At 48.8% G+C, this 26,381-nt stretch overlaps 1 protein-coding gene across 9 annotated transcripts in view; it reads right to left on the reverse strand.

The window, feature by feature from the left end:
- The window catches only part of ARAP1 (ArfGAP with RhoGAP domain, ankyrin repeat and PH domain 1), a 145,049-nt gene that overhangs the window by 35,126 nt on the left and 83,542 nt on the right, over positions 1–26,381 (reverse strand). For all 9 annotated transcript variants that reach the window (XR_014156138.1, XM_081860058.1, XM_081860060.1 and 6 more), the window contains 8 exons: positions 25,665–25,771; positions 23,476–23,675; positions 22,461–22,546; positions 13,649–13,831; positions 10,087–10,261; positions 6,831–6,965; positions 4,658–4,793; positions 1,324–1,426 (listed from right to left, as the gene is read on the reverse strand). Coding sequence is in view for 8 of the 9 variants with exons in the window: in XM_081860058.1 (XP_081716184.1) it covers positions 1,324–1,426; positions 4,658–4,793; positions 6,831–6,965; positions 10,087–10,261; positions 13,649–13,831; positions 22,461–22,546; positions 23,476–23,675; positions 25,665–25,771 (1,125 nt within the window). In the remaining variant the exon portion in view is untranslated. The remainder of the gene's footprint in view (positions 1–1,323; positions 1,427–4,657; positions 4,794–6,830; positions 6,966–10,086; positions 10,262–13,648; positions 13,832–22,460; positions 22,547–23,475; positions 23,676–25,664; positions 25,772–26,381) is intronic.

Genomic DNA, 26,381 nt, shown 5'->3' on the forward strand with positions numbered 1-26,381 from the left:
CGATGGATAAAACTAGAAGAGAACTTTCTTTTATGTATCTTGTTATTTCTGAGTAATATCAACGAAATAATAGATTGCGCCGGAAAGGAAATAATTGGCTTTAGCAGAGAGACTTGATTAAGTATAAATATAATTTTGAATTCTAAATTTTAAAGTTTATGGTTTGGAAGATAAAGATAAAGTTAAAGATAATACTCTTAAAGCTTAAATTGAGATAGATTGTTAAGATAAATTATTATTGACAAATATGGGAAGAATTTGCTGAAATCATGATTAAACTGGAATACAAAAAGGGAGGTATGAGGAGGTCTAAGACACAAGATAATGAAATGAAGTAATTTTGAATTTATATACTTTTTTCTCTTTTTTCTTTTTGCCTTTTTTCTTTTTGTTTTTCTTTTCCGTTGATGTTTTTAAATGTGTTTGTATTTTTGAAAATTTGAATAAATATCATTTAAAAAATAATATATAAAAGTCTGGACCGGATTAATCCATTTTGCATTCCTTTCTATGGGAAAGCACCCCTTGGTTTTGGAACGCTTTGGTTTTGGAACGGACTTCTGGAACGGATTAAGTTTGAGAACCAAGGTACCACTGTGTTATTACTGTTTCTGTTTCTTTATACCTTGCTTTTCCCCATGTCAGGGACTCGAGGTGGCTCACAGAATAGATAAAACCAACAACAGCAGACAGAATATTATTGGCACAAAAATGGAAACAGGAAGAATTACCAACAATAGAAGAGTGGCAAATGAAATTAATGGACTATGCAGAATTAGATAAGATGACAGGAAGGATTCAAAACCTGTGGGACCAGAGATTCTTAGAGGACTGGAGTAAATATTTGAATTATTTGAAAAGCAACTTTAATAAACAGGTTATGCTAGTAGGAAGCAAGAAGTTTAGTAAGGAGGATTGTGCGAAATATTGCAATAAAGACTATGAAGAGATTTATTAGTTAAGGACAATTAAAAGTAATAGAGAAATCAAGAAATGTAGACACTTTGGTTTTGGAACGGACTTTGGAAACAGACTAAGCTTGAGCACCAAGGTACCACTGCATTAAAAATTTGATGTGAATTGGTTAATTTTTTTAAAAAAGCTACCAAAATTAATTGGCCATGGAAAGGCAACCGAGCTCAGGGAGAACCAACCGCTCAGCTGGCAGGGGGGTGGAATTTGCTCTGCAGGACCCACATTGCGGCGAAGGGAGGGAGCATTGCAGAGGGGTGCTTTCTAGCCCAACCGCAGAAGATGCCAAGCCCCCACAAGCCGGGATTCGAGTTTCCCAGAGCTGGAGAAGTACCTGCCGGACGCTCTCACCTTTCCGATGCATTTGACCCACTCCCGGATGGCCTCGGGACAGTCCAGTCCAAAGAGGTAGAGTCTCTCCGCTTCTATATAGACCTCGAAAGTGCAGGCGAACCTACGGCAAAAGAAAGGGAGGAAACGTCAGGGAGAGGAGGAGGTGAATCGGGGAAAGGCCTTCTCCCTCTCGTGTAATGCTAGAACTGGGCGGCATCCGAGGAAGCTGAACGTGGGGAACATTTGGGACAAATAAATTTTCCTTTTTCACGCAGCACAGAGTTAAACTGCGGAACTCTCTGCCACAGGAGGCAGGAATGGCCACCAAACGTAGACGGCTTTAAAAGAAGACTGGGCAAATTCTTGCAGGAGGAGAGGGATAGCGATGGCTACTCCACGGTCGGGAGCAGGAATGCTTCTGGGCTCCAGTTGCTGGAAACCAGCAGAGGGGAGAGTTGGTCCGGAGTTCGAATCCTGCTTGCAGGCTTCACACAATAGGCACCTGGTCAGCCACTGTGAGAAGAGGATTCTGGCGTTAGTAATATGGGCCGATGCCTTGACTTGTTTCTTGGCCCCGGGGAATTCTGAAAATTAATCAGGACGGATGCCCTCCACTTAATTGGAGAAGGATCCAGCCCACATTTGATGCACGTGACTTCCCCCCAAAGTCCTGGGAAACATAGTTTGCCAAGGTTTTTTTTCATGGTGGTGTCATTTTACTACTGTGGGATGTGAAACACAAGAGCAGTCAAGTACAACATTCCTAGAGTGAACATGTTTGCACATGAGGAGGAATGTTTGTCCAGCCAGCAGTTAAACTTCCAGTTTCCTTCTGGGCTGGGACAGACTTCCTCTGCATGTGACTAGAGGTGGGCGTGGCCTCACCTGTGCAGGTAACGACAAAAGCACAGGGCAGGGCAGCCATCTCTCTCTCTTTGACTACATGCATCGAAGAAGCAACATCTGATTAGCCAAAGATGCTCTCTTGTCTTCCAGCCAAGAGAGGATAAAGGGACTGCCTTCTTATGAGATAGTTTCCAGGTACAGTGGTGCCTCGCAAGACGAAATTAATTCGTTCCGCAAGTTTTTTCTTCTTGCGAGTTTTTCGTCTTGCGAAGCACGGTTTCCCATAGGAATGCATTGAAAATCAATTAATGCGTTCCTAGGGAGACCGCCTTCAGACCAGGTCCGGGGACAGTCTTTCCCCGGACCTCTTCTGAAGGCTGGTGGGGGGGGGAGGACTTTTCTCCCCACCGCCAGGCTTCAGAACAGCCTTCTGAAGGCTGGCGGTGGGAAGAAAAGCCCTTCTCCCGCCGCCAGCCTTCAGAAGAGTTCCTGCAGGGCTGCCTAGGCTGCGAATAGCAGCCTGCTGCCGGGTGCGAGGGACGCTCTGAAGCAGAGCGCCCCTCGGGTGGGGCAGACATCTGCAGCTTGGGGAGCCCTGCAGGACTTCCCCACAGGGCTCTCCAAGCTGCGGATAGCAGCCTGCTGCCCCGCATGAGGGGCGCTCTTAAGCAGAGCGCCCCTCGGGCGGGGCAGACATCTGCAGCTTGGGGAGCCCTGCAGGACTTCCCCACAGGGCTCTCCAAGCTGCGGATAGCAGCCTGCTGCCCCGCACGAGGGGCGCTCTTAAGCAGAGCGCCCCTCGGGCGGGGCAGACATCTGCAGCTTGGGGAGCCCTGCCGGACTTCCCCACAGGGCTCTCCAAGCTGCGGATAGCAGCCTGCTGCCCCGCACGAGGGGCGCTCTTAAGCAGAGCGCCCCTCGGGCGGGGCAGACATCTGCAGCTTGGGGAGCCCTGCCGGACTTCCCCACAGGGCTCTCCAAGCTGCGGATAGCAGCCTGCTGCCCCGCACGAGGGGCAGACATCTGCAGCTTGGGGAGCCCTGCTGGACTTCCCCACAGGGCTCTCCAAGCTGCGGATAGCAGCCTGCTGCCCCGCACGAGGGGCGCTCTTAAGCAGAGCGCCCCTCGGGCGGGGCAGACATCTGCAGCTTGGGGAGCCCTGACTTCCCCACAGGGCTCTCCAAGCTGCGGATAGCAGCCTGCTGCCCCGCACGAGGGGCAGACATCTGCAGCTTGGGGAGCCCTGCCGGACTTCCCCACAGGGCTCTCCAAGCTGCGGATAGCAGCCTGCTGCCCCGCTCGAGGGGCGCTCTTAAGCAGAGCGCCCCTCGGGCGGGGCAGACATCTGCAGCTTGGGGAGCCCTGCCGGACTTCCCCACAGGGCTCTCCAAGCTGCGGATAGCAGCCTGCTGCCCCGCACGAGGGGCGCTCTTAAGCAGAGCGCCCCTCGCGCGCGGTAGACATTCACAGCTTGGGGAGCCCTGCGGGGAACTCTTCTGAAGGCTGGAGGCGGGAGAAGGGCTTTTCTTCCCACCGCCAGCCTTCAGAACAGCCTTCTGAATGTTGGCGGTGGGGAGGAAAAACCCTCCTCCCACCGCAAGCCCCGGGAAGAGAGGAGAAGCTGCGCGCCTTCTCCTCTGTTCCCGGACCTCCCACCGCAAGCCTTCAGGACAGGTCCGGGAACAGAGGGGAAGGCGCGCAGCTTCTCCTCTCTTCCCGGGGCTTGCAGTGGGAGGAGGGTTCCCCGCTGTCCCCGGAGATTTCCCTATGGGCTTTCGTTTTGCGAAGCAAGCCCATAGGGAAATTCGTCTTGCGAAGCCGCTAAAAAATCGGAAAACCCTTTCGTCTTGCGGGTTTTTCGTTTAGCGAGGCATTCGTCTTGCGGGGCACCACTGTATATGTTACTTTTCTAATCTAAGTCTGCCTTCTGGGATCCAACTGTGAACAGAATGATGTGTGAGTAAACCTTTTTATACTTTTATAGGACTGTGTAGTGTCTTATCTTTTATGAGGGAATAAGGGGGAAATACCAGAACAGTTATTATAGAGGCTTTAGCAAGCCTGAGCAAACACATCTGCTGCAAGTTTAAAAAGGGGAATGTTACTCTGCTAAATTATGAAGCTTGTTAGCACAAGTTGGAAAGGCTATAATAATAATAATAATAATAATAAAATCCTCTCCTGCATCCCTGAACATTCCCACAACTACCTGCATTTCAAGGGATCATTTTTATATGGATTCCGTTCCGTTACAGTTTAATTGCTTCTTAGCTACGATCCTTTATATGCTTTCGACCTTTTGCATTTTATCTGTGTCATTTGGTGGAAGCCCGACCGGGGGGGGGGGCAGGGCATAAATTAAACGGATGATTATAATGGTAATAATAATTACGGTCAGTTTCATTACTTAGGACCCCACTTCCTCAGTAGGGTGATGAACCAAGCATCCTACGCTGGGGGTACCCCTAACCCCTCCCCCATGCACAAAGGGGGCAGCCCTGCTCACCCATGGGCCTCCGGGGGGTTATTCACCAGGCAGGCCACCTCCTGCATCCGGATCTCTCCGTTTGGCACGGTGCTGGTGTTGTTGTCGTAGTAGCTGAAGATGCCCTCGTGGAGCCGGCACCAGCGGCGGCTGAACTCTGAGTGGGGAAGGAGTCAAGCGTTAGCCAAAAAAGCGGAGAAAGGGAGAGGCATAGCTCAGCTCAGGGAGAGAACAAGACCCATCGCTGGAGAACACTTCGAGGCAATGCAAGGAACGATCCCTTATGGGTGGCTTCCAACACAATATTAAAATACAGTGGTGCCTCGCAAGACGAAAAGGATCCATTCCGCGACTCTCTTCGTCTAGCGGTTTTTTCATCTTGCGAAGCAAGCCCATTGACGGCTTAGCGGATTAGCGCTATTAGTGGCTTTTAGCAGCTTATCGGCTTAGCGGATAAGCAGATAAGCGCCTTAGTGGCTTAGAAAAAGGGGGGGAGGGAAAAAAACCCGCAGGAACTCGCAAGACATTTTCGTCTTGCGAAGCAAGCCCATAGGAAATTCGTTTTGCGAAGCGCCTCCAAAATGGAAAACCCTTTCGTCTAGCGGGTTTTCCGTCTTGCGAGGCATTCGTCTTGCGGGGCACCACTGTACCATATTTTTCGCTCCATAGGGCACACCGGACCATAGGGCGCACCTAGTTTTTAGGGGGGGGGGAATAAAAAAAAATCCCCCCCGCAAGCCCCAAAGAGCAAAGAAGCCAAGACAGCCAGCGGAATCCATCCCGCTGGCTGTCTTGGCTTCCTCTTTATCCAGCCGGGAGAGGCTGCACACAGCATTTGGCTGGATCCCGCTCGCTGTCTTGGCTTCATTTTTAGCCGCGGGGCTGGGGCGGGGGAACCCCGAGCTTCCCCTGACCCCAGCCCCCAGAACAGGTCCAGGAGCGGCGGCAAGGTTGCGTGCAGCCTTGCTGACTCTCCCGGAGCTTGCGGGGCTGGAGGCGCACTCCAAAGGCTTGGGGATAGCTGCCTGAAGCCCAGCGCTCCCCGGGCTGCAGGCTGCTATCAGCAAGCCTTTGGAGCGTGGGGGGAACACTTGCTGCGCACTGACGCCTTTCGCTCTCCAGGCTTCAGCAAAAGCTACGCGAAGCCTTCGGAGCGCGGAGGGAGAGCTCCCTCTGTGTTTTGGAGGTTTCCCGTTGCTATCGCTGAAGCCAAGGAGCCTGCATTCGCTCCATAGGACACACACACATTTTCGCTTCATTTTTGGAGGGGAACACGTGCGTCCTAGAGCGAAAAATACGGTACTTTTCTGCTATGGAGGTGCCAAAACATGTGCCCTGCCTTCAAAGCCCAACGAGTAAACACACCAAAATCAATGGACCTAAGTCGGTCACGCCCATTAATTTTTTTCCGGTGGGTCCACTTGACTAACACTCGACCCTTATCACTTAAGCTGCCATCCCGTCTTGAGAGATTTCGGCAGGTTATCAGCAGCCCACCCCCCTGCACATTCAGAAACGCTGCAAGAACCATGAAGTCTAGCAACTTGCTCAAAAAGGCAGGGCTGGATTTAGGTTTGTTGAGGCCCTAAGCTCCTGAAGCTAATGGGGCCCTTTCTATGTCCAGCTGTCCTTTGCCAACAACAAATTGCCGCTGCTTTTTGTACAGCCAATCTTGGGGGGTCCATGAGAGAGTGAAGTCAGTGATTTCGATCTCTGCTCCACGTTTCAGGGTTGCGTTTTCAAGTGGTGGCAGTGCGGGGAGGAGAGTGGACGGCTTTTCTGCCGGCCATCAGCCTCTGCCCAGTATTCCTGAAGGAGCGTCTCCCCCCCCCCATCGTTCTGCCCGGACACTGAGGTCCAGCTCCGAGGGCCTTCTGGCGGATCCCTCATTGCGAGAAGCCAAGTTATAGGGAACCAGGCAGAGGGCCTTCTCGGTAGTGGCGCCCGCCCTGTGGAACTCCCTCCCTTCAGATGTGAAGGAAATAAGCAGCTATCTTCTTTTTAAAAGACATCTGAAGGCAGCCCTGTTTAGGGAAGTTTAATTTAATGCTGTATTGCTTTTAACACTCGATTGGGAGCCGCCCAGAGGGGCTGGGGAAACTCAGCCAGATGGGTGTGGTATAAATAATCAATTATTATTATTATTACTATTATTAGAAACCTGCCTCGGTGCCCCCTCCCCCCCTTGCCTTACCTTCCCGTGATTTCTGTTCGTGGACCAGCTTGGCCATGGAGGGTGCCTTGTAGAGGAAGCCGTTGTGAGCAACAGAAGGCAGGATGATGGAGTAGTGCTTCTCTATGTTGGTGCCCATGTCCAGTTGAGGGGTCTCTGCCAAGGCAAGAGAGAAACGGGGTGAGCGGCAGGCTGGAGTCACAGGGCAGGGAGCATTGGGCCTGGAGAAGAGGAGATGGAGACACATCTCCAAAGGGCTGCCCCATGGAAGATAGAATCATAGAATCATAGAAGAGTTGGAAGAGACCACAGGGGCCATCGAGTCCAACCCCCTGCCAAGCAGGAAACACCATCAGAGCACTCCTGACATATGGTTGTCAAGCCTCTGCTTAAAGACCTCCAAAGAAGGAGACTCCACCACACTCCTTGGCAGCAAATTCCACTGTCGAACAGCTCTTACTGTCAGGAAGTTCTTCCTAATGTTTAGGTGGAATCTTCTTTCTTGTAGTTTGGAACCATTGCTCCGTGCCTGAACTCAAATGACGACAAAAGAGATTCCAGCAAAACGTCGGGAAGAACTTTTGGACGGCAAGAGCCATTCAACACTGGGCTCCCTTGGGAGCTGGTGGGCTCTCCTTCCTTGAAGGTTTTTAAGCAGAGGTTGGGTGGCCACCTGTCACCGATTATTTAGATGTGATCTCTGCATTTCGGGGGTTGGACTAGATGACCCTCAGGGTCCCTTCCAACTCGACAATGACCCTTCCTACCATCAGACAAGCTGGGAAGCGTGCAGAGGAGGGCACCAAGATGATGAAGGGTCTGTTATAAAGAAAATGAAGGAACATTTTATCATATGTGGTGCGACCACATATGATACCGTTAAGTGTATGTGAGTCTGTTCCTTGTGCCTCTGTCATTTTAGAAATGTTTAAGGGGTGTTTTTAAAATTGGCCACAACATCCACAGACTGCCTTTCTTAAGCGTGAATAGTTTAAAAATGCAAGCTTGCTTCAAATTTTAGTTTAAAGAAACCATGTTGGACCTGATCAATTTAAACATGGCATGTTTTTAACACTGGGAGCTGCCCAGAGTGGCTGGGGAAACGCCAGCCAGATGGGCGGGATATAAATAATAAATTATTATCATATTATTATTGTTATTGTTATTATTTGACAGTGGAACAATATCCCTTGGGAGGCGATGGACTCCCCTTCCTTGGAGGTTTTCAAGCAGAGCTTGAACAGCCATCTGTCATGGATGCTTGAGTTGTGATTCCTGCATTGCAGGGGGTTGGACTGGATGACCCCTGGGGTCCCTTCCAACCCCACGATTCTGCGATTCTGCCTTCCTTTCCTCCCTTCCTGTAAAAAACACAAAGAATACAGGACACCTCCTGCTCCCCCCAACTCGGTTGCCCCTGCTCTTGACTGCTTCAGGGGCCCGAGCCGCCAAGCCAAACAGCCAACGGGCGTGGGGGCCAGAGAATCGATGCAAACCAGATGTGCCGGGGGGGCGGGGGAAGACCCATCAAAGCTTTGCAACGCGCGCTCAGCAAGCCTGTCTGTTTTTTCAGCCCACCCGCCTTTTGTTTTTCAAGCCACTCAGTCACCGGCTCATCCATCTTCAGAGACAAGGCTTTTGGCCCTTCCTGCCAGTAATTGGCACCGTGGGCTTTCCAAAAACCGAAAAGGGTGTGGGGAGAAATTTGGCCGAGGCAGAAGGGGAGTGGGGAAGGGTCAGAGTGGGGCTCTGCTGAGCTTGCCAAAAGCAGTGAGTCAGCGAAGCATCGTTCCGGGGAGGTGGCGAAAGAAGAACTTACGGCGGGGGGAGCAGGGAATTTGGGCTTGGTTTTTTGTCGTCCGGGCGGAGGGGCTTTTGTTCCAAGCCCTGCGCAGTCTGGATTCCCAGCAAAGCTTCTTCTCCACTTCCCAGAACAGACCCCCCATTTCTTACAATATCTGGTATTGCAGAGCTGGAGAAGGTACAGAACAGGGATGCTTCCTGCATTGCTGGGGGCTGGACTAGATGCCTCTAGAGGTCCCTTCCAACTCTACAGTTTGATGGTTCAGTGACCCTGAAACTATCAAGAGGGGTGGACCAACTTCCCTACAAGAAAAGGTTGCAGCGTTTGGGACTTTTCAGCGTAGAGAAAAGGCGAGGAGGAGGCGACTTGATAGAAAGTTATAACGTGATTCCTAGCGTGGAGAAAGCAGAGAGAGAAAAGGTTTTGCTCCCTCTCTCGTAACACTTGTGGGCATGCCCTAAAGCTGGATGTTGGAAGATTTAGGGCAGAGAAAAGGAAGGACTTATTCACGCAGCAGGTGGTTAAACTGTGGAACTCCCTGCCACAGGGATGGCCTCCAATCTGGAAGGACAAGACAAATTCATGGAGTAGCCTCAGGGGCTACTAGCCAAAAGGGCGGTGCTCTGCCTTCACAAATCGGAGGCAGCGATGCTTCGGATCCAGAAGCCACCTTTGATTCCTGCTGGTGGCTGTTTTTTCCTTAAATACCAGCAAAACCTGAGATATTCCTCTGACACATTTTTAAATTGCACTATTGTACATCTATATTTTCCATTTTGTCTTTATATGCAGATGCGGCTCAAGCCTTGAAATAAAATTATTTGTCAGCATAACTTTTGTGAAAATTATTTATATACCGTATTTTTTGCTCTATAAGACTCACTTTTTCCCTCCTAAAAAGTAAGGGGAAATGTGTGTGCGTCTTATGGAGCGAATGCAGGCTGCGCAGCTATCCCAGAAGCCAGAACAGCAAGAGGGATTGCTGCTTTCACTGCGCAGCGATCCCTCTTGCTGTTCTGGTTTCTGAGATTCAGAGTATTTTTTTTCTTGTTTCCCCCCTCCAAAAACTAGGTGCATCTTGTGGTCTGGTGCGTCTTATAGAGCGAAAAATGCGGTACTTATTTATAAGACTTCCGTTATCCCCAGGGTAAAAAAAGGGGGGGCACATTATCTACCTGGCCCGGGCCTCTGCCTGGCTCGGCAAGGCCCTGATCCTGGCATATGGGATACTGAAGCAGCCGACACCTGCTGCTTGCACCTTAAATCTGAGGGTTGGTGCTTCCAAATGCACGGGGAGAGAAATAGGTTTGGGAGCCAGCCCAGAAAACTTGGGACGACACAGCGCCCTTGCTTCCTCCTGCCTCATTTCCCCAGGCACTCGCTGTTCGGCTTGCAACACCCGCACTCCGACTTGCACGCAGCCTCCACTCCAGCCCCTCTGGCCAAATTCCTCTGCCCCTTTCCCCTCCTCACCAGAGGTCTTGTTGTGCAGCAGAAACTCCACCTGAAGCCTCCGGCCAGCCTGCTCCGCTAAGGCGATGGGCGAGGGGTAGCTGGGGTCGCCCGTGTAGCAGTTGACCTCGGCGCCGCAGAACAAGAGGGAGAGCGTCTCCGCCAGGTCACTGGTGGTCACGGCTGCGCACAGAGCCTGTGGGGGGGACGACGACAAGGGGAGAGAGTTAGGCGCACCTGAGAGAGAGGAGGAAGGGAAGGAGGAGAGGGGGACGTCCGAACCTCTGCCCAGGCAGGTGCCCGCAAACCATCCTCAAAGCAGCGTTGGCTGAGACGGCAGGACCCGTCCGAGGGAGACAGCGGCAAAGGGGAGCTGGTTGCACAAAGGAGGTTTTCAGCCTGAGGGAAGGCAACGGGCCTTTTATCTATCGGAAGGAGGCAAGGCACCCCACGGGTGGCATTCCAGAGTCCCTGGCCAGGAGGGTGGGGACTAGACTTTGCTGCAAATGAGAAGCAGAGAAGCCCCGGGAGGGAGGGAGGGAGGGCTGCAATCTGATCCTGCAAGGTCAGATCCCACTGACTTGGCTCTGCCAGAGCGCAGATGGGAGGAGGGAGGGATGGAAGGGGGAGAGTCATGGGCCTCCCTTCCCCCAGCACCGCATGGGGAAACAACACACGAGCTGCAAAAACAGCGCATGGAACGCAGCTCTGGACTGCTCCCAAGCTCGCATTTTTTAAAAGTGAAGAGCGACTCTTCCGCCGCACCAGCTGAGGGCAGGGGGCGTACCTCATCCCCAGGCTCGTTTATGTTTGCATTGATTTACAGTGGTTAGGGGACGCAGGTGGAACTGCGGGTTAAAGTTAAACCACAGAGCCTGGGGCTTGCTGATCGGAAGGTTGGCGGTTCGAATCCCCACGACGGGATGAGCTCCCGTTGCTCAGTCCCTGCTCCTGCCCACCTAGCAGTTCAAAAGCACAAAGTGCAAGTAGATAAATACGTACCGCTCCGGCGGGAAGGTAAACGGCGTTTCCGTGCGCTGCTCTGGCTCGCCAGAAGCGGCTTAGTCCTGCTGGCCACATGACCAGGAAGCTGTACGCCCGCTCCCTCAGCCAGTAAAGCAAGATGAGCGCTGCAACCCCAGAGTCAGCCACGACTGGACCTAATGGTCACCTTTACCTTTACAATGGTACCTTGGTTCTCAAATGCCTTGGTTCTCAAACAACTTAGAACCCATACACTGCAAACCCAGAAGTAAGTTTTCTGGTTTGCGAACTTTTTCCGGAAGCCGAACATGCTCCGTTTTGAGTGTTACACCGAGGACTGTCTGTCTTCTCTATTTATTTTGCATTTTTGTTTTTTGCGGCTCTTTTTGTTTTGTTTTTGTGACTGTGTGGAACCCAGTTCAGCTACTGACTGATTGATTGTGTGACTGCAGTACATTGATTATCGCTTTCATTTTATGAATCAAGGATCTTGTTAGATAGTAAAATTCATGTTAAATTGCTGCTTTAAGGATTGTTTATAAAAGCCTGGAACTGATTAATCCATTTTGCATGACTTTCTATGGTTTTGGAATGCTTTGGTTTTGGAACGGATTCCGGAACACATTAGGTTTGAGAACCAAGGTACCACTGTATTAAGCGTGAAAGTGGGATCGTCACAAAAAGGAGGAAGGCAAAGAATCCAATGCTGAAAGCATCCAGTGTCCCAGCCCAGAAGGACTAAAGTCCATAGGATACAGTGCAGCTCCAAAATAATAATAAAGAATAAATTGGTCCAAAGATTCCCTTGACATATAATAAGACTTTGCCCATGCTGTGCCTAATTCTACTCATTTCATGTCGCCTCTTCCTTGCCTTCTCTCTGAACTAAGCAATTCCGATCGCACCCTCCAACGCTCATCAATTTGCAATAAAAAGGGTCAGTCATCTCCAGAGCACGAAAGCAAACGTCCCGGAAGCCTTGCTCACTAAGCCCATAAGCGGGAAATCCAAAGCAGGGTACGATAATAATAATAATAATAATAATAATAATAATAATAATAATAATAAGTGTATAAAAATCCCAGCAGGTCAAGCGACTGAGCTTGCAAGGGAAGTTCAAACAATTCCAGCTTCTTTTGCGCATTCCTTCATAGCTTCCTGACAGCTCTCTGGGGCCAGGACATTTCCGAAGAAAAAATAAATAGGGGAGAGGCGCCGGTTTTCCACAGCCATAAAATGGCTCAGCGCACACCCTCGCGGCAGGAACACAGGAAGCGGCCTCATACACTTAGAAGCAGAGAGAGACCCCCGAGGCTCATCTAGTCGAACCCCCGACATGCTCTGAACGATGCCTCTGACGCAGGCGGTTTTCTTGAAATATGGCCCCCTTTTAAAAAATGCTCAAATGCAAGGCCCTGAGGACTGGCACTCACCAACTGCACAGATGGGTTTATGGAGGAAATTGACGCATTTATCCCCTACTCTGGGAATGAGGGTGGGAAAGGGGAACCAATTGCAGAAGAAAGAATAGCAATGCTACTACTAAAAATACTAATACTAATAACCATGGGGGAAATGGTAGCGATTTCCTTGCTCTTGTTCTTTTAAAAGAAGATGTTTAAACTCAGCTTTGGAAGTGAGGGAACGGCACTCTGCACACACCCAGAGGCTATCTGCACCACGAGACACAACACTGCAATTCATTTCTCTTTGCCCAGCTCGTACAAGCTATGCACAAATTTCCTCGTTGCTTGGACACTGTTCTGGGCGTCTCGCCCAGAGCCGGATCTGGCGCACGAGATGCAAGCCATAAACGGAGGCAGTTCCACACCCCCCCGCCCCCCCTTGTGCTATCCAGATGACAGCATCTGCCCACAGGCCTGGGGGACCCAGCTTCTTAACCCTCGCCCTCCCTATCCAGGAACTGGCCTTAAACAGCTCAGGACCACCTCTTGGCATATGAACCGACCCGGATATCATCTTCAGAGGCACTTCTCCATCTGCCTTCTCCCCGAGGTGGCAACACGAGAACAGGGCCTTTTCTATGATGGTTCCCCGTTTGTGTTTGAGAACCATATGTTATGACTGTACTACAGGTATGACTGTACTACGATGGACACTTGGGTTGCAAACGTGATCCGTGCGGGATGCACCTTTGCAGCCCACAGCGTTCGCAACCCGCAGCGGCACGTCTGGGTTGCGATTCGGCACTTATGCGCAATTAACACTTCTGCACATGCAGAACCCCCCAAACCCAGAAGTAACCCGTTCCGGTACTTCCGGGTTTCGGCGTGTCCGTAACCCCAAAAAACGCGTCTGTAACCCAAGATATGACTGTATGTTTTTTTGTGTGTGCTGGAAGCCACCCAGAGTGGTTGGGGCGACCCAGTTGGGCAGAGTGCAAATATATTTTTTAAAAATCTTATTATTACTGTATTTGGCGGATTGACATCGGATGCCGTTTAGGGGGGATTTTTTGTTTTGCTTTTGTTTTGTTTTTTATTATGTATTTTGTGTTATCCTTCTGCATTCTTCTGTGCAATATACAAATTCAGTAAATGAATAAATAAATAAATAAATAAATAAATGGAATATCCACCTTGTTGAGCTCCTCCTGGTTGCCAAACAGCGGGTGGTAGCGCCGGTATTTTCCTTCCCTGTACTTAGCCACGAGGAAGCGTCGCCTTTCCTGGCTGTCGCTCCTGGGGTGGACGGCCTCGCTGGGGGGGACGTTGGCCGCCCAGAACTGGTTGGCCACTGCGTTGCCGATCTGGAGGAAGAGCTGAGGAGGCAAAAGCGGCAGGGATGTGAAGGCCGGCCATGTAGGCTATATGACTGCACTGCCTGATCCACCGCCGCTCTGGGCCTCGTGGAGTCATCTAGTCCAGGCTTCCTCAACCTTGGACCTCCAGATGTTTTTGGCTTGCAGCTTCCATGATCCCTAGCTAGAGGGACCAGTGGTCAGGGATGCTGAGAGTTCTCAAAACATCTGGAGGGCCGAGGTTGAGGAAGCCTGGCTTAGGGTGCTGAGAGTTGTTTGGAGACACACACACACACCCATCCCCTCCCAGTTCCCACAGTGGTTTAACAACCAGCCCCTCTTCCCTGGGAATTCTGGGAATTGTAACTCTGGGAGGGAGAATACAGGGTCCCCCCCCCAAAAAAAACCCAGCAACTTCTCAGTGCCCTTAACAAACTGCATCTCCCAAAATTCTTGACTATTTATAATAATATAATATTTATTTATTTATACCCCGCCCATCTGGCTGAATTTCCCCAGCCACTCAGGGCGGCTCCCAATCGAGTGTTAAAAACAATACAGCATTAAATATTAAGAACTTCCCTAAACAGGGCTGCCTTCAGATAGTGTTTTCGAAGCGACCAGCATGAGTTTGACCAAACTGCGGGAGGCAGTGGAAGACAGGAGTGCCTGGCGTGCTCTGGTCCAGGGGGTCACAAAGAGGCGGACACGACTAAATGACTAAACAACAACAACAACAAGCTGCTTATTTCCTTGACATCTGATGGGAGGGAGTTCCACAGGGTGGGCGCCACTATCAATATACCATTTAAAGTGGTATCATATGTTTACCCACCCGGGAAGAATGGCAGATGAAGTTGATGGACTATATGGAACTGGCGGAAATGACTGGCAGAATCCGAGACCAGGGAGAAGAGTTGGTGGAAGAAGATTGGAAAAAAATTAAAGATTATTTACAGAAGTATTGTAAAATTAATGAATGTTAGAAAATGATGGAATGATGTTATATGGCTTTAGCAGAAATGTGATAAGGAACTAGGTACAGATAGATTGTTAATGTATTAAAGGGAAAAAATAAGGATAGAACATGTTAATATAAATTACAGGACAGGAAACAGAGGAAGATGGAAAGGAATTGCTGAAACAGTTATTTGAAGTGGAATACAAAAATGGGAGGAGGGAGGAGGTCACTGAAACAAGGGAATGAAAGATATGATTATGAAATTATCAGAGGTGTTTTTAATTGTTTTGTTTGTTTTGTTAATTTAATGTTTTGTGTAGTGTTTTTGTCTTTGTGATGTATTGTATTCTAATGTTTAATTTTTCTTCGTTTTTGTATTTTCTTTATTTCTTTTTTTATGTAATCTTTAAACTGTTAATAAATATTATTTTTTAAAAAAATAATAAAGTGGTATCATATGGTGTGAATACAGCCATGCCCCCCCTGCAAAGAATTCTGGGAAGTGTAGTTTGTTAAGAATGCTGGGAGCTGTTAGGACAGGCAACAAATATTGCTAATGTTGCTGATGATAGTAAATTGAGATGAGATCTGTCTTGCAAAATTTGGAGAAGGGTGAATTCTGAAGGGTGATCCTGTTCCATTCTGGGAGGGGTGAATTGGGTCACAATAAGGACCGAACAAACTTCTCTTCCATCGCTGGCTCGGGGGCCTGAGGTCCAACTCCCTGGGGCCCTGGGTGCCTGAGCAACCACAAAATTCCCCACGAAGGGGCCGAGCACCCACAAATAATAGCTCAAATAATGTACCCCCCCAAAAAATCACAGAATCGTAGAATTGTAAAGTTGGAACGGAGCCTGGGGAACATCTACTGCAACCCCCCTGCCATTTATCACTGAAAATGTGTAAAAGAGGCTTAGAAATGTGGGCATTGTGATGAATGTGAAATCTGCATTGCTGTCCAAATTTTTTTTTTTTTTTTACAGTAGTGAAAAATGGTAGAGAACAGAGTTTAATGAATGAACTTCTGTGAGACTGACGCGCGGGGAAATGGACCCCGCCCTCCGTCTCTGCCCACTGGGGGAAATGATCACAAATATGTTTAATTCATGGCTGAGTCGGTAGAGTCTTAATCTCTGTGTCATGGGTTCGAGTCTCACACTGGGCAATAGATTCCGGCATTGCAGGGGGTTGGACTGGAAGACCTTCAGGGTCTCAACTCTACGATTCTGGGATTCGACTCTATACAGTCAAAAGCGCACAGACAAACAGACAAATGATTTCAGCTCAGGGCACCTTAAACCTCACAGTGCTTGGGAGCTGCATTAACATTAAAAGCCAGGCAGGCATTTCCAAGGGATGAGATCAGTTAGACACACCCAGCACTCATTGCCAAGACCTCAGAACATCCAGGATTTACTATCATCAGCAACATTAGCAATAGTTGTTTCTTGATCCTCATCGGAAGGAATGACGGCAGATTAGAGCATATAAGAGAACAATTATTTTTTTTTATTTTTTATAAATATTTATTAAGGTTTTTTTTTAAAATATAAATGCACACATAAAACAATCTTACTTTTATAACAACAAATTCTTCACTTCTTTGGACTCCCTCACGTCCCCCTCTCCCATTTACATCATTAAAAAAATTTTTTCCAAACAAATTATCAACTTGTTTACAATCTCATGTCCACACATTCCAATATGATTTAACACTTTTTCCAATAAAATTTTTATATTTTCTTTAGTCTCACTTATCATCAAATTTAAATCTAGTTTAGTGGTGGCCAGTTTTTTATAATCTAGCATCCTTCTTAACATTCAAACAAATTACAATGTTTTTGTAGATACATCTTGAATTTCTCCCAGTCTTCCTCCATCTTTTCTTCTCCCAGATCTCGGATTCTGCCAGTCATCTCGGCCAGTTGCATATAGTCCATCAGCTGCATCTGCCACTCTTCCAGTGTGGGTAAATCTTGAGTTTTCCAATTTTTTGCGATGAGAATCCTTGCTGCCGTTGTTGCATACATGAAAAATGTTCGATCCTTCTTTAACACCTTCTGGCCGACAATACCCAGAAGGAAGGCCTCTGGTTTCTTAGTGAAGGTATACTTAAATACCTTTTTCAGCTCATTGTATATCATTTCCCATATAAGAGAACAATTAAAAGCAGTATAACAAAATCACTATGATTTAGTGTGCCCTTTCTTTGCAAAATTCATTAGCAAATAAATCATAGCATAGCTAAATGGAGGGGTTATTTAATTATGTCCGACTCTTCGTGACCCCCTGGACCAGAGCACGCCAGGCGCTCCTGTCTTCCACTGCCTCCCGCACTTTGGTCAGACTCATGCTGGTAGCTTTGAGAACACTGTCCAACCATCTCGTCCTCTGTCGTCCCCTTCTCCTTGTGCCCTCCATCTTTCCCAACATCTTTTTCCAGGGAGTCTTCTCTTCTCAGGAGGTGGCCAAAGTCTTGGAGCCTCAGCTTCAGGATCTGTCCTTCCAGTGAGCACTCAGGGCTGATTTCCTTCAGAATGGAGAGGTTGGATCTTCTTGCAGTCCATGGGACTCTCAAGAGTCTCCTCCAGCCCCATAATTCAAAAGTATCCATTCTTCGGCGATCAGCCTTCTTTATGGTCCAGCTCTCACTTCCATACATCACTGCTGAGAAAACCATACCTTTAACTATACGTACCTTTGTTGGCAAGGTGATGTCTCTGCTTTTTAAGATGCTGTCTAGGTTTGTCATTGCTTTTGTCCCAAGGAGCAGGCGTCTTTTAATTTTGTGACTGCTGTCACCATCTGCAGTGATCATGGAGCCCAAGAAAGTAAAATCTCTCACTGCCTCCATTTCTTCCCCTTCTATTTGCCAGGAGGTGTTGGGACCAGTGGCCATGATCGTACTTTTTTTGATGTTGAGCTTCAGACCATATTTGCGCTTTCCTCTTTCACCCTCATTAAAAGGTTCTTTAATTCCTCCTCACTTTCTGCCATCAAGGTTGTGTCATCTGCATATCTGAAGTTGTTGATATTTGTTGCAGGGGTTATATGTGACATAAATGATAATAGGAGGGGCAGAGGAACATTAGAAGAGCTTGGCTGCTGGATCAGGCCACAGGGGGCCTCCGTTCAGCCCAGCATCCCGTTCCCAAGAGCAGCCCTCTTCTCTCCTGCTATTTCCAAGCAACTGGCATTCAGAAGCATTCCTGGTACAGTGGTGCCTCGCAAGACAAAATTAATCCGTTCCGCGAGTCTCTTCGTCTTGCGGTTTTTTCATCTTGCGAAGCACGGCTATTAACGGCTTAGCGGCTTAGCGGCTTTAAGAAAAAGGAAACAAACTCGCAAGAACTCGCAAGACGTTTCATCTTGCGAAGCAAGCCCATAGGGAAATTCGTCTCGTGGAACGACTCAAAAAACGGAAAACTCTTTCGTCTTGCGCGTTTTTCGTCTTGCAACGCATTCGTCTTGCAAGGTACCACTGTATAGACAGCGCGGAGCAATGGTTAGCGTTTCAGATTAGGACCTGGCAGAGCAGAGTTTGAACCCTCCCCGTCAGCCGTGAAGTTCACCGAGTGTGACCTTGGGGGCCAGTCACTGTCTCTCAGCCTTGCCCACCTCACAGGGTTGTTGGGAGTATAAAATGGAGAGGGGAAGAGTCACGTGCCCCAGCTTGAGCTCCTTGCAGGAAAACGGTGCTATATACAGTGGTGCCTCGCAAGACGAAATTAATCCGTTCCGCCAGTCTCTTCGTCTAGCGGTTTTTTCGTCTTGCGAAGCACGGCTATTAGCGGCTTAGTGGCTATTAGCGGCTTAGCGGCTATTAACGGCTTAGCAGCTTTAAGAACAAAGGAAACAAACTCGCAAGAACTCGCAAGACGTTTTCGTCTTGCGAAGCAAGCCCATAGGGAAATTCGTCTTGCGGAACGACTCAAAAGACAGAAAACTCTTTCGTCTAGCGAGTTTTTCGTCTTGCGAGGCATTCGTCTTGCGGGGCACCACTGTAAATGCAACAAATAATAATAATGAACGATAAAGGATATTAGCTCTGATTGTGGAGGCGGAATGATTAGTAGTCATTGTTAGTCTCCTCCTCTTCCACAAATTGGTCTAAATCTCTTTTACAGTTGTCCAAGTTGGTGACCATCCCTGCTTCCTGAAACAGTGAGTTCCATAGTTTAACTATGTGCTGGAAAATGCAGGACTTGATTAAGTTTTAAAGTGGACCTAAAACCAAACCTTAAAGGAATGGCTTCCTCATTTTCCTACCCCCATACCAGCCTTTGCCAACCTCCAGCTGTTTCGGACTATTATTTATTTACCGCATTTATCCTGCCTCTTTATCCAAGGAGTTCGCCCTCTTCATTAAGTCCCCATAACAAGTCTGCAAGGTAGGTTAGGCAGAGAGGCAGGAGCTGGCCCCCAACGTCGCACCCGGTGAGCTTTATGGCTAAATGGGGCCTTGAACCCTGGTCTCTCCCAGGTCTAACCACTACACCATACTGCCTACAACTCCCATCAGCCCCAGCTGGAAGTTTAAGCAAGGATGAGAATTTCAGGTAAATAAGCCAGTGGTGGCCGGAAAACGCATCAAAATCGTTATCCCACCACATCCCAATTGTCTTGTGCGGCAGTCCAAAATATCCAGAGGGTACCAGGTTGGACATGGCTGGGTTAAACTATGGGGGAATTCAGGAGCTGCCATCTCACCAAGGGACTGAGACTAGATGTGCCCAAGCACAGTCAGGAAAGCGATCTAAACCCAGCTTGTTTTCCTCTACCCTCCTCATCCCTTTTTTCCTTTTGTGCCATCTTTCCAAACATGAGACAGCAGACAAGGACTTGCTTTTTAAAACAGATCTGATCTTGGGCTGGGGTTTCGTTGAGGGTGTTGTTGCTGTTGCTGGTTATCTCCCGCTTGGACTAATGCAATGCACTCTCCGTGGGACTCCCATTGAAGGTGACTCGGAAACTACAGCTAATCCAGAATGTGGCAGCTAGACTGGTGACTGGGAGCGGCCGACGGGACCATACAACACCGGTCCTCAAGGATCTTCACTGGCTCCCAGGACGTTTCTGAGCACAATTCAAAGGGTTGGTGCTGATCTTTAAAGCCCTGAATGAGAGTAGCCTTTTCTGTATTTGCCAGATGGGGTGGATTAAAAGAATTTCCCAAAGACAGTCCGTGCAGAGCTGCTATCTTGTGAAAACTCTGCCCTCATGTGGAAGCATTGATGCATCTCTGAGATTTAAAGCAGCTTTGGTTTTTGAGAAATGAAGGCAGAACGTACCAAAGCAATTGGCTCATCCCGGGCCAAGGTCCCAAGTCAAAGGGCTTTAAAGTGGCGTTTCAGGAAGAGGAAAAGCTCCTTGGTTCAAATCATCATCATTGTCGTTCTGATTGTTTAGTCGTTTAGTTGTGCCCGACTCTTCGTGACCCCCTGGACCAGAGCACGCCAGGCCCTCTTGTCTTCCACTGCATCCCGCAGTTTCGTCAAACCTGGTAGCTTCAAGAACACTGTCCAGCCGTCTCATCCTCCGTTGTCCCCTTCTCCTTGCGCCCTCCATCTTTCCCTACATCAGGGAGTCTTCTCTTCTCATGAGGTGGCCAAAGTATTCAGGATCTGTCCTTCCAGTGAGCCCTCAGGGCTGATTTCCTTCAGAATGGAGAGGTTTGATCTTCTTGCAGTCCATGGGACTCTCAAGAGTCTCCTCCAGCACCATAATTCAAAAGCATCAATCCTTTGGTGATCAGCCTTCTTTATGGTCCATCTCTCACTTCCATACATCACTACTGAGAAAACCAGAGCTTTAACTAGACGGACTATACTATACGGACCTTTGTCCTCATCATTACTTGTCTTTATATCCAACTTCATTCTCCAAGGATGTACAGAGTTCTCCTCCTCTGCAAAGGACAACCCTGCAAAGTAGGTTGGGCTGAGCGGCAGGGACCTTGTATCTCAAGGTCACCCAGGGAGCTTCATGGCTGCGTAGGGATTTGAACCCTGGTCTCCCAGACCCCGAGTAGGGTCTCCTACTCAGACACCCTAAACACTGCCCCATCCTGACACTTTTTCACAACAAATAGTCATACAATCTTAGGATTGTGGAGTTGGAAGGGAGCCCAAGGGCTATCCAATCCAACCCCCTTCTGAATTCCTTGCTTTTTGCTCTCCAGCAATTCATTCCTTGCATCAATACTTTGGGATCTCCTTTAGGCCCTTTTTCTAGCAAATGAGCCTGCAGAGAGTGAAGAAGAAGTTTCGCTTTCTTCTTCCAAACAGGAGTGAACCCAACCAAATCCCCTCTTTGCCTCTGCCTCCTAACCACCACCTTTCAGAAGCAGCTTGTCAGGAAGGAAGTGTAGAAATCCTCATGGAGGAAGACTGGTCATCCTGCCCTAGGTCCCAACCCTCAAGACTCTTCCTGCCCACGGCACCTTCTCACTTTCCTGTAACTTGCTCCCCAAATTATCACCCTTTTGGCAATGCAGAAGAATGCCAGTGTCACATAATGGTTAGAGCATCGGACTAGGACCTGGGAGACCGGGGTTCGAATCCCCACTCAGCCACCAAAGCTCACAGGGAGGCCTTGGGCCAGCCACTCACTCTCAGCTGAACCAACCTCGCAGGGTTGTTGGGAGAAGATGCCACCTGGAACTCCTGGGGGGGGGGGAGGTGGCACGATATGATAATCTTTATTGTCACTGTCCCATACAGAACAACGAAATTGAAAAAATCTACATCGGACATTCAAGACTGCTATTCCAAGCTGGTTAGCACCCTAAAAACTCTGATACTCCCATAATTAAATACAAAATACTCCCATAGAGACTACCTTAAAGGTAAAGGGACCCCTGACCATTAGGTCCAGTCATGGCCGACTCTGGGGTTGCAGCGCTCATCTCGCTTTATTGGCCGAGGGAGCCGGCATACAGCTTCCAGGTCATGTGTCCATCATGACTAAGCCGCTTCTGGCGAACCAGAACAGCGCACGGAAACACTGTTTACCTTCCCGCCGGAGTGGTACCTATTTATCTACTTGCACTTCGACGTGCTTTCAAACTGCTAGGTTGGTAGGAGCTGGGACCGAGCAACAGGAGCTCAACCCGTCACGGGGATTCGAACCGCTGACCTTCTGATCGGCAAGCCCTAGGCTCTGTGGTTTAACCCACAGCGCCACCCACGTCCCATAGAGACTACCTTACACTGCGTTTAAAACCAAAATCGCATTTGGGTAGAAACTGTTTCTCCAGCGGCTGGTCCTAGTCTTTATAACCCTGGACCTTCTTTTCCAGAAGGCAGAAGCTGGAAGAGATCATTTCCGGGGTGCGCACTCTCCTGCGCTATCTCTGCAGCTTCCTTATGGCACCTGGAAGTGTAGATTTGATTCAGGGTGGGAAGAGTGCACCCAATTATTCTCTCCGCAGTCTTTACAACCCTGGACAGCGTTGTTTTTTCCCTGACTGTGCAGCTCCCAAACCACACACAGAGACCCTAAGTTAATACACTCTCAACAGGACAATGGTGAAATGCCATCCACAGGTCTTTTGAGAGATTGTTTTTCCAGAGGAGTCTCAGAAAATATAACCTCAAATGCCATAAATAAATACAGATGATATTAGAGCTTCCCTGGGACATGTGGTCGCAAGTTCCCTCGCTCCTTTCCAGCCCCTTAATTCCCCACCTCAATCAGCTCCTCCGTCCAGACTTTCTTATCCATCTTGAGGCTCCGGACTTTGGTGACGTTGGGTCCCAGACCGCGGTGTTCTCCTGTGTCGGGAAGGAGAGGAACAATTTTTGAAAAGGCGCCACATTCCAAAATCGCAGCACGGAGGCCTGGCGAGACAGGCAGGGAGGTCTTCCCCACTCGCTGACCTCAGTTTCTCGCTCCGTACACTTGCAAGGAGCAACGTCGCTTAAGGGAAAGAGAGGGTGAAAAAGGGCCAGAAGAGATACACTTAAAAAAGAGATTCAGCTATTATTATACTTTTTGCAAGCTGAGCAACAACTCCATATGGAAAGCTTGCAGCATTCAGGACTTTCAAGTCTAGATTACCCAATGCCTGTGGGAAACTGGGAGACAGGATCCGAGCACAAGAGCAACTCTCTCCTGACTGTGGTTTCCAGGAACTGGAATTTGAGAAGCATTGCTTTTTAAAAAATAGTTTTATTTATAATTTTCCAACAACACACAATGACAGTATTCAAGCTTCCCTTCCCCCCTTCCATGATGTCCTTTATCAAAACCTGCTCTGCTGCATATTTCCATCAGACCATACCTGCTTCTGCTCATCTGTTACCTTTTCATACTCGACATACTTTCTACTGCTGGAATTATCTGGATTTAGGAGGATTGCTGCCTCCGACGGCGGAGGCAGAGAATAGCCATCCTGGCTAGCAGCCACCGGTAGCCCCCTCCTCCTCCACGAATTTGCCTAATCCTCTTTTAAAGCCATCCTAGTTGGCAATCCCCACTGCCTCATGTGGCAGGGAGTTCCAAGGTTTAACCAGAAAGAAAGGCTTCCTTTTGTCTGTCCAGATCAACGAGAAGCACTGAGGGACCCATTTTCGTCCGATGAATCTTTCCCAAAGTTGCTTGGCCTGTTTTCTATTTGTTTTATGGTTCTCTTTGGTAGGCTATCTTGAAAACCTAGATTAAGAAAATGATGGGGGGCAGAGAGAAACAGATCGTTCCTTACCTGCACATCTCTTGCAGATGACCACACAGAGGTTGATGGAGCCCCAGTCAGGTTTTGGGGAGCCGCAGTCAGCGCAGAAGCAGTTTTCCTCCACCTTCCAAATCCTCTCGGCCACCTCAAAGTTGGAAAGTGCTTCGGCGATGGACTGCTGCATAGCCTCCACCCATTCCTCCTTCTCCTGGTCAGATTCTGCAATGAAGCTGGAAAAGGCGAGAAGAGCAGCGGGTTAGGGATTGAGGACCAATCCTGTGCAATATCTAGGACTGAGGGGAGGAATCTGGAAGTGGAACAGATGGAGGCTAAACAGGAGCAGCGGCCAGAACCGGCAGCAGGTGGGTCAGAGCCAGCAAATTCTGGTTTGGGTCATATGCTCCCTTCCTGCGGAGTTCTGCAACGACAACATGTAACCATGCAAGAATAAAATAAAAAAAATCCTTCAAGTAGCACCTTAGAGACCAACTAAGTTTGTTCTTGGTATGAGCTTTCGTGTGCATGCACACTTCTTCAGATACACTGAAACAGAAGTCGCCAGACCCTTCTATATAGTGAGAGAATGGGGAGGGGGTTTTTCTCAGAAGGGTGGTGGGCATGGGTGATTGGCTGATGGGGTGATAAACCTGTTGAGGACTGTTAAGGACTGCAGATGGTCTTACAGGAAAAAGGAAGGGGTGAGATGGCTAAAAATAGCTATATCATGTATAATGAGATAAGAATCCAATGTCTCAATTCAGACCAGGCCTCTCCATGGTTTTAAGTTTGGTAATAAGTTGTAATTCAGCAACTTCTCTTTCCAGTCTATTTCTGAAATTCTTTTGTAATAAGACAGCTACTTTGAGATCTTGTATAGAATGTCCTGGGAGATTGAAGTGTCCTCCTACTGGTTTCTCTGTCTTGTGATTCCTGATATCAGATTTATGTCCATCTACCCTTTGGCGTAGGGTTTGGCCTGTTTGTCCACTATAGAGAGCTGAAGGACACTGCTGGCTTTTGATGGCATACAGAATGATAGAAGATGAGCAATAAAATAGTGCTGAGATGGTATGTTTGATGTTGTTGGGGCCAGTAATGGTGTTGTCTGGGTGTAAAGGTAAAGGTAAAGGGACCCGGCTCTGGGGTTGCAGCGCTCATCTCGCTTTATTGGCCGAGGGAGCCGGCGTACAGCTTCCGGGTCATGTGGCCAGCATGACTAAGCCGCTTCTGGAGAACCAGAGCAGCGCACGGAAACGCCGTTTACCTTCCCGCCGGAGCGGTACCTATTTATTTACTTGCACTTTGACGTGCTTTCAAACTGCTAAGTTGGCAGGAGCAGGGACCAAGCAACGGGAGCTCACCCTGTCGCAGGGATTCGAACCGCCGACCTTCTGATCAGTAAGTCCTAGGCTCTGTGGTTTAACCCACAGTGCCACCCGCGTCCCTGTCTGGGTGTATGTGGTAGCAAAGTTGGCATCTGGGTTTATTGCAGGCTCTGGTGCCAGTGTCCATGTTAAGTCTGGTTGTTGTATTCTTGTGGGTGAGGAGTTGTTTAAGATTTGGTGGCTGTCTGTAGGCAATGAAAGGTCTTCCTCCCAGAGCTTGAGAAAGAGAACTGTCATTGTCTAGGAGAGGTTGTAGATCTCTGATGATGCATTGTGCTGTTCTAACTTAGGAGCTGTATGTGACTACTAGTGGTGTTCTGTTATTTTCTTTTTGGGGTCTGTCTTACAGCAGATTCTCTCTGGGTATCAGTCTGGCTCTGTTGATCTGTCGTTTAACTTCATCGGGCGGATATTTTAGTATCTGAAGATGTGTGCATGCACACAAAAGCTCATACCAATCACGAACTTAGTTGGTCTCTAAGGTGCTACTGGAAGGAATTTTTTTTATTTTGTTTCGACTACGGCAGAACAACACGGCTACCTACCTGTAACCAGAACTATGCAAGAATAGCCTGCCCAACTAGTCTGGAATCCTGTTCTCACTGTGGCCAACCTTAATAGGAAATGCCAAGCAGGATCCGAGCCCCGGAGGCCTCTCCCTTCCTGCAATTTCCAGTAACTGGGACCCAGAAGTTTCAACGACTGCAAGATGTCAGAGATGGAACCAGGGTTCTTCTGTGGCAAAGCAAGGCAGTCTGCTGCTGTTGAGCTCAGCCCTTCCCCAAAACACACAGGGGCAGGATGAGGCCTTTCTGCATTAGCAGCCGTCATTACCTGAAGATCCGGTAGGGTGTCGTCAAGTCAAAGCCCCTCCTGTCCACATCCTTGACGTTGCCCACGTTCATTTCGATGTAGGTGATCCCGATGCCCAGGCGGAATTCCTAAGTCGAGGGCACAAGAATTGAAAGTGAGGCCTCAATCGCAATCCGTACTGGATTGGAAAGTGGTTTCACGATGGAAGGAGCATCTCCACCTCCATCGTCCAGCCCGGACACCAAGGTCAGCTATGAAGGCCTTTGGGCAGTTTCCTCCCTGCGAGAAGCGAAGCTACAGGGAACCAGGCAGAGGGCCTTCTCAGTGGTGGCACCCGCCCTGTGGAATGCCCTCCCATCAGATGTCAAAGGAATAAAAAACTATCTGACTTCCTATAGAAGAGTCCCGTATGCACAGAGACTTTGCACCTGCCAATTAGGAGAAATAGGAAGCCCTGAACATATATTTTTTAGATGTCCTTTTTATGTTGAGTTTCGAGGAGACACCATTAATCCTTTGCTGAAGAGACTCACCGATCTTTCAGACAAGTCTAAACTTACCGTATTTTTCGCCCTATAGGACGCACTTTTCCCCCTCCAAAAATGAAGGGGAAATGTGTGTGCCTCCTATGGGGCAAATGCAGGCTTTCGCTGAAGCCTGGAGAGCGAGAGGGGTCGGTGCGCACCGACCCCTCTCGCTCTCCAGGCTTCAGGAAGCTATCTGCAAGCCTGGGGAGCC

Source organism: Podarcis erhardii (genome assembly GCF_964252035.2).
Source record: "Podarcis erhardii genome assembly, chromosome: 4".
Lineage (NCBI taxonomy): Eukaryota > Metazoa > Chordata > Lepidosauria > Squamata > Lacertidae > Podarcis > Podarcis erhardii.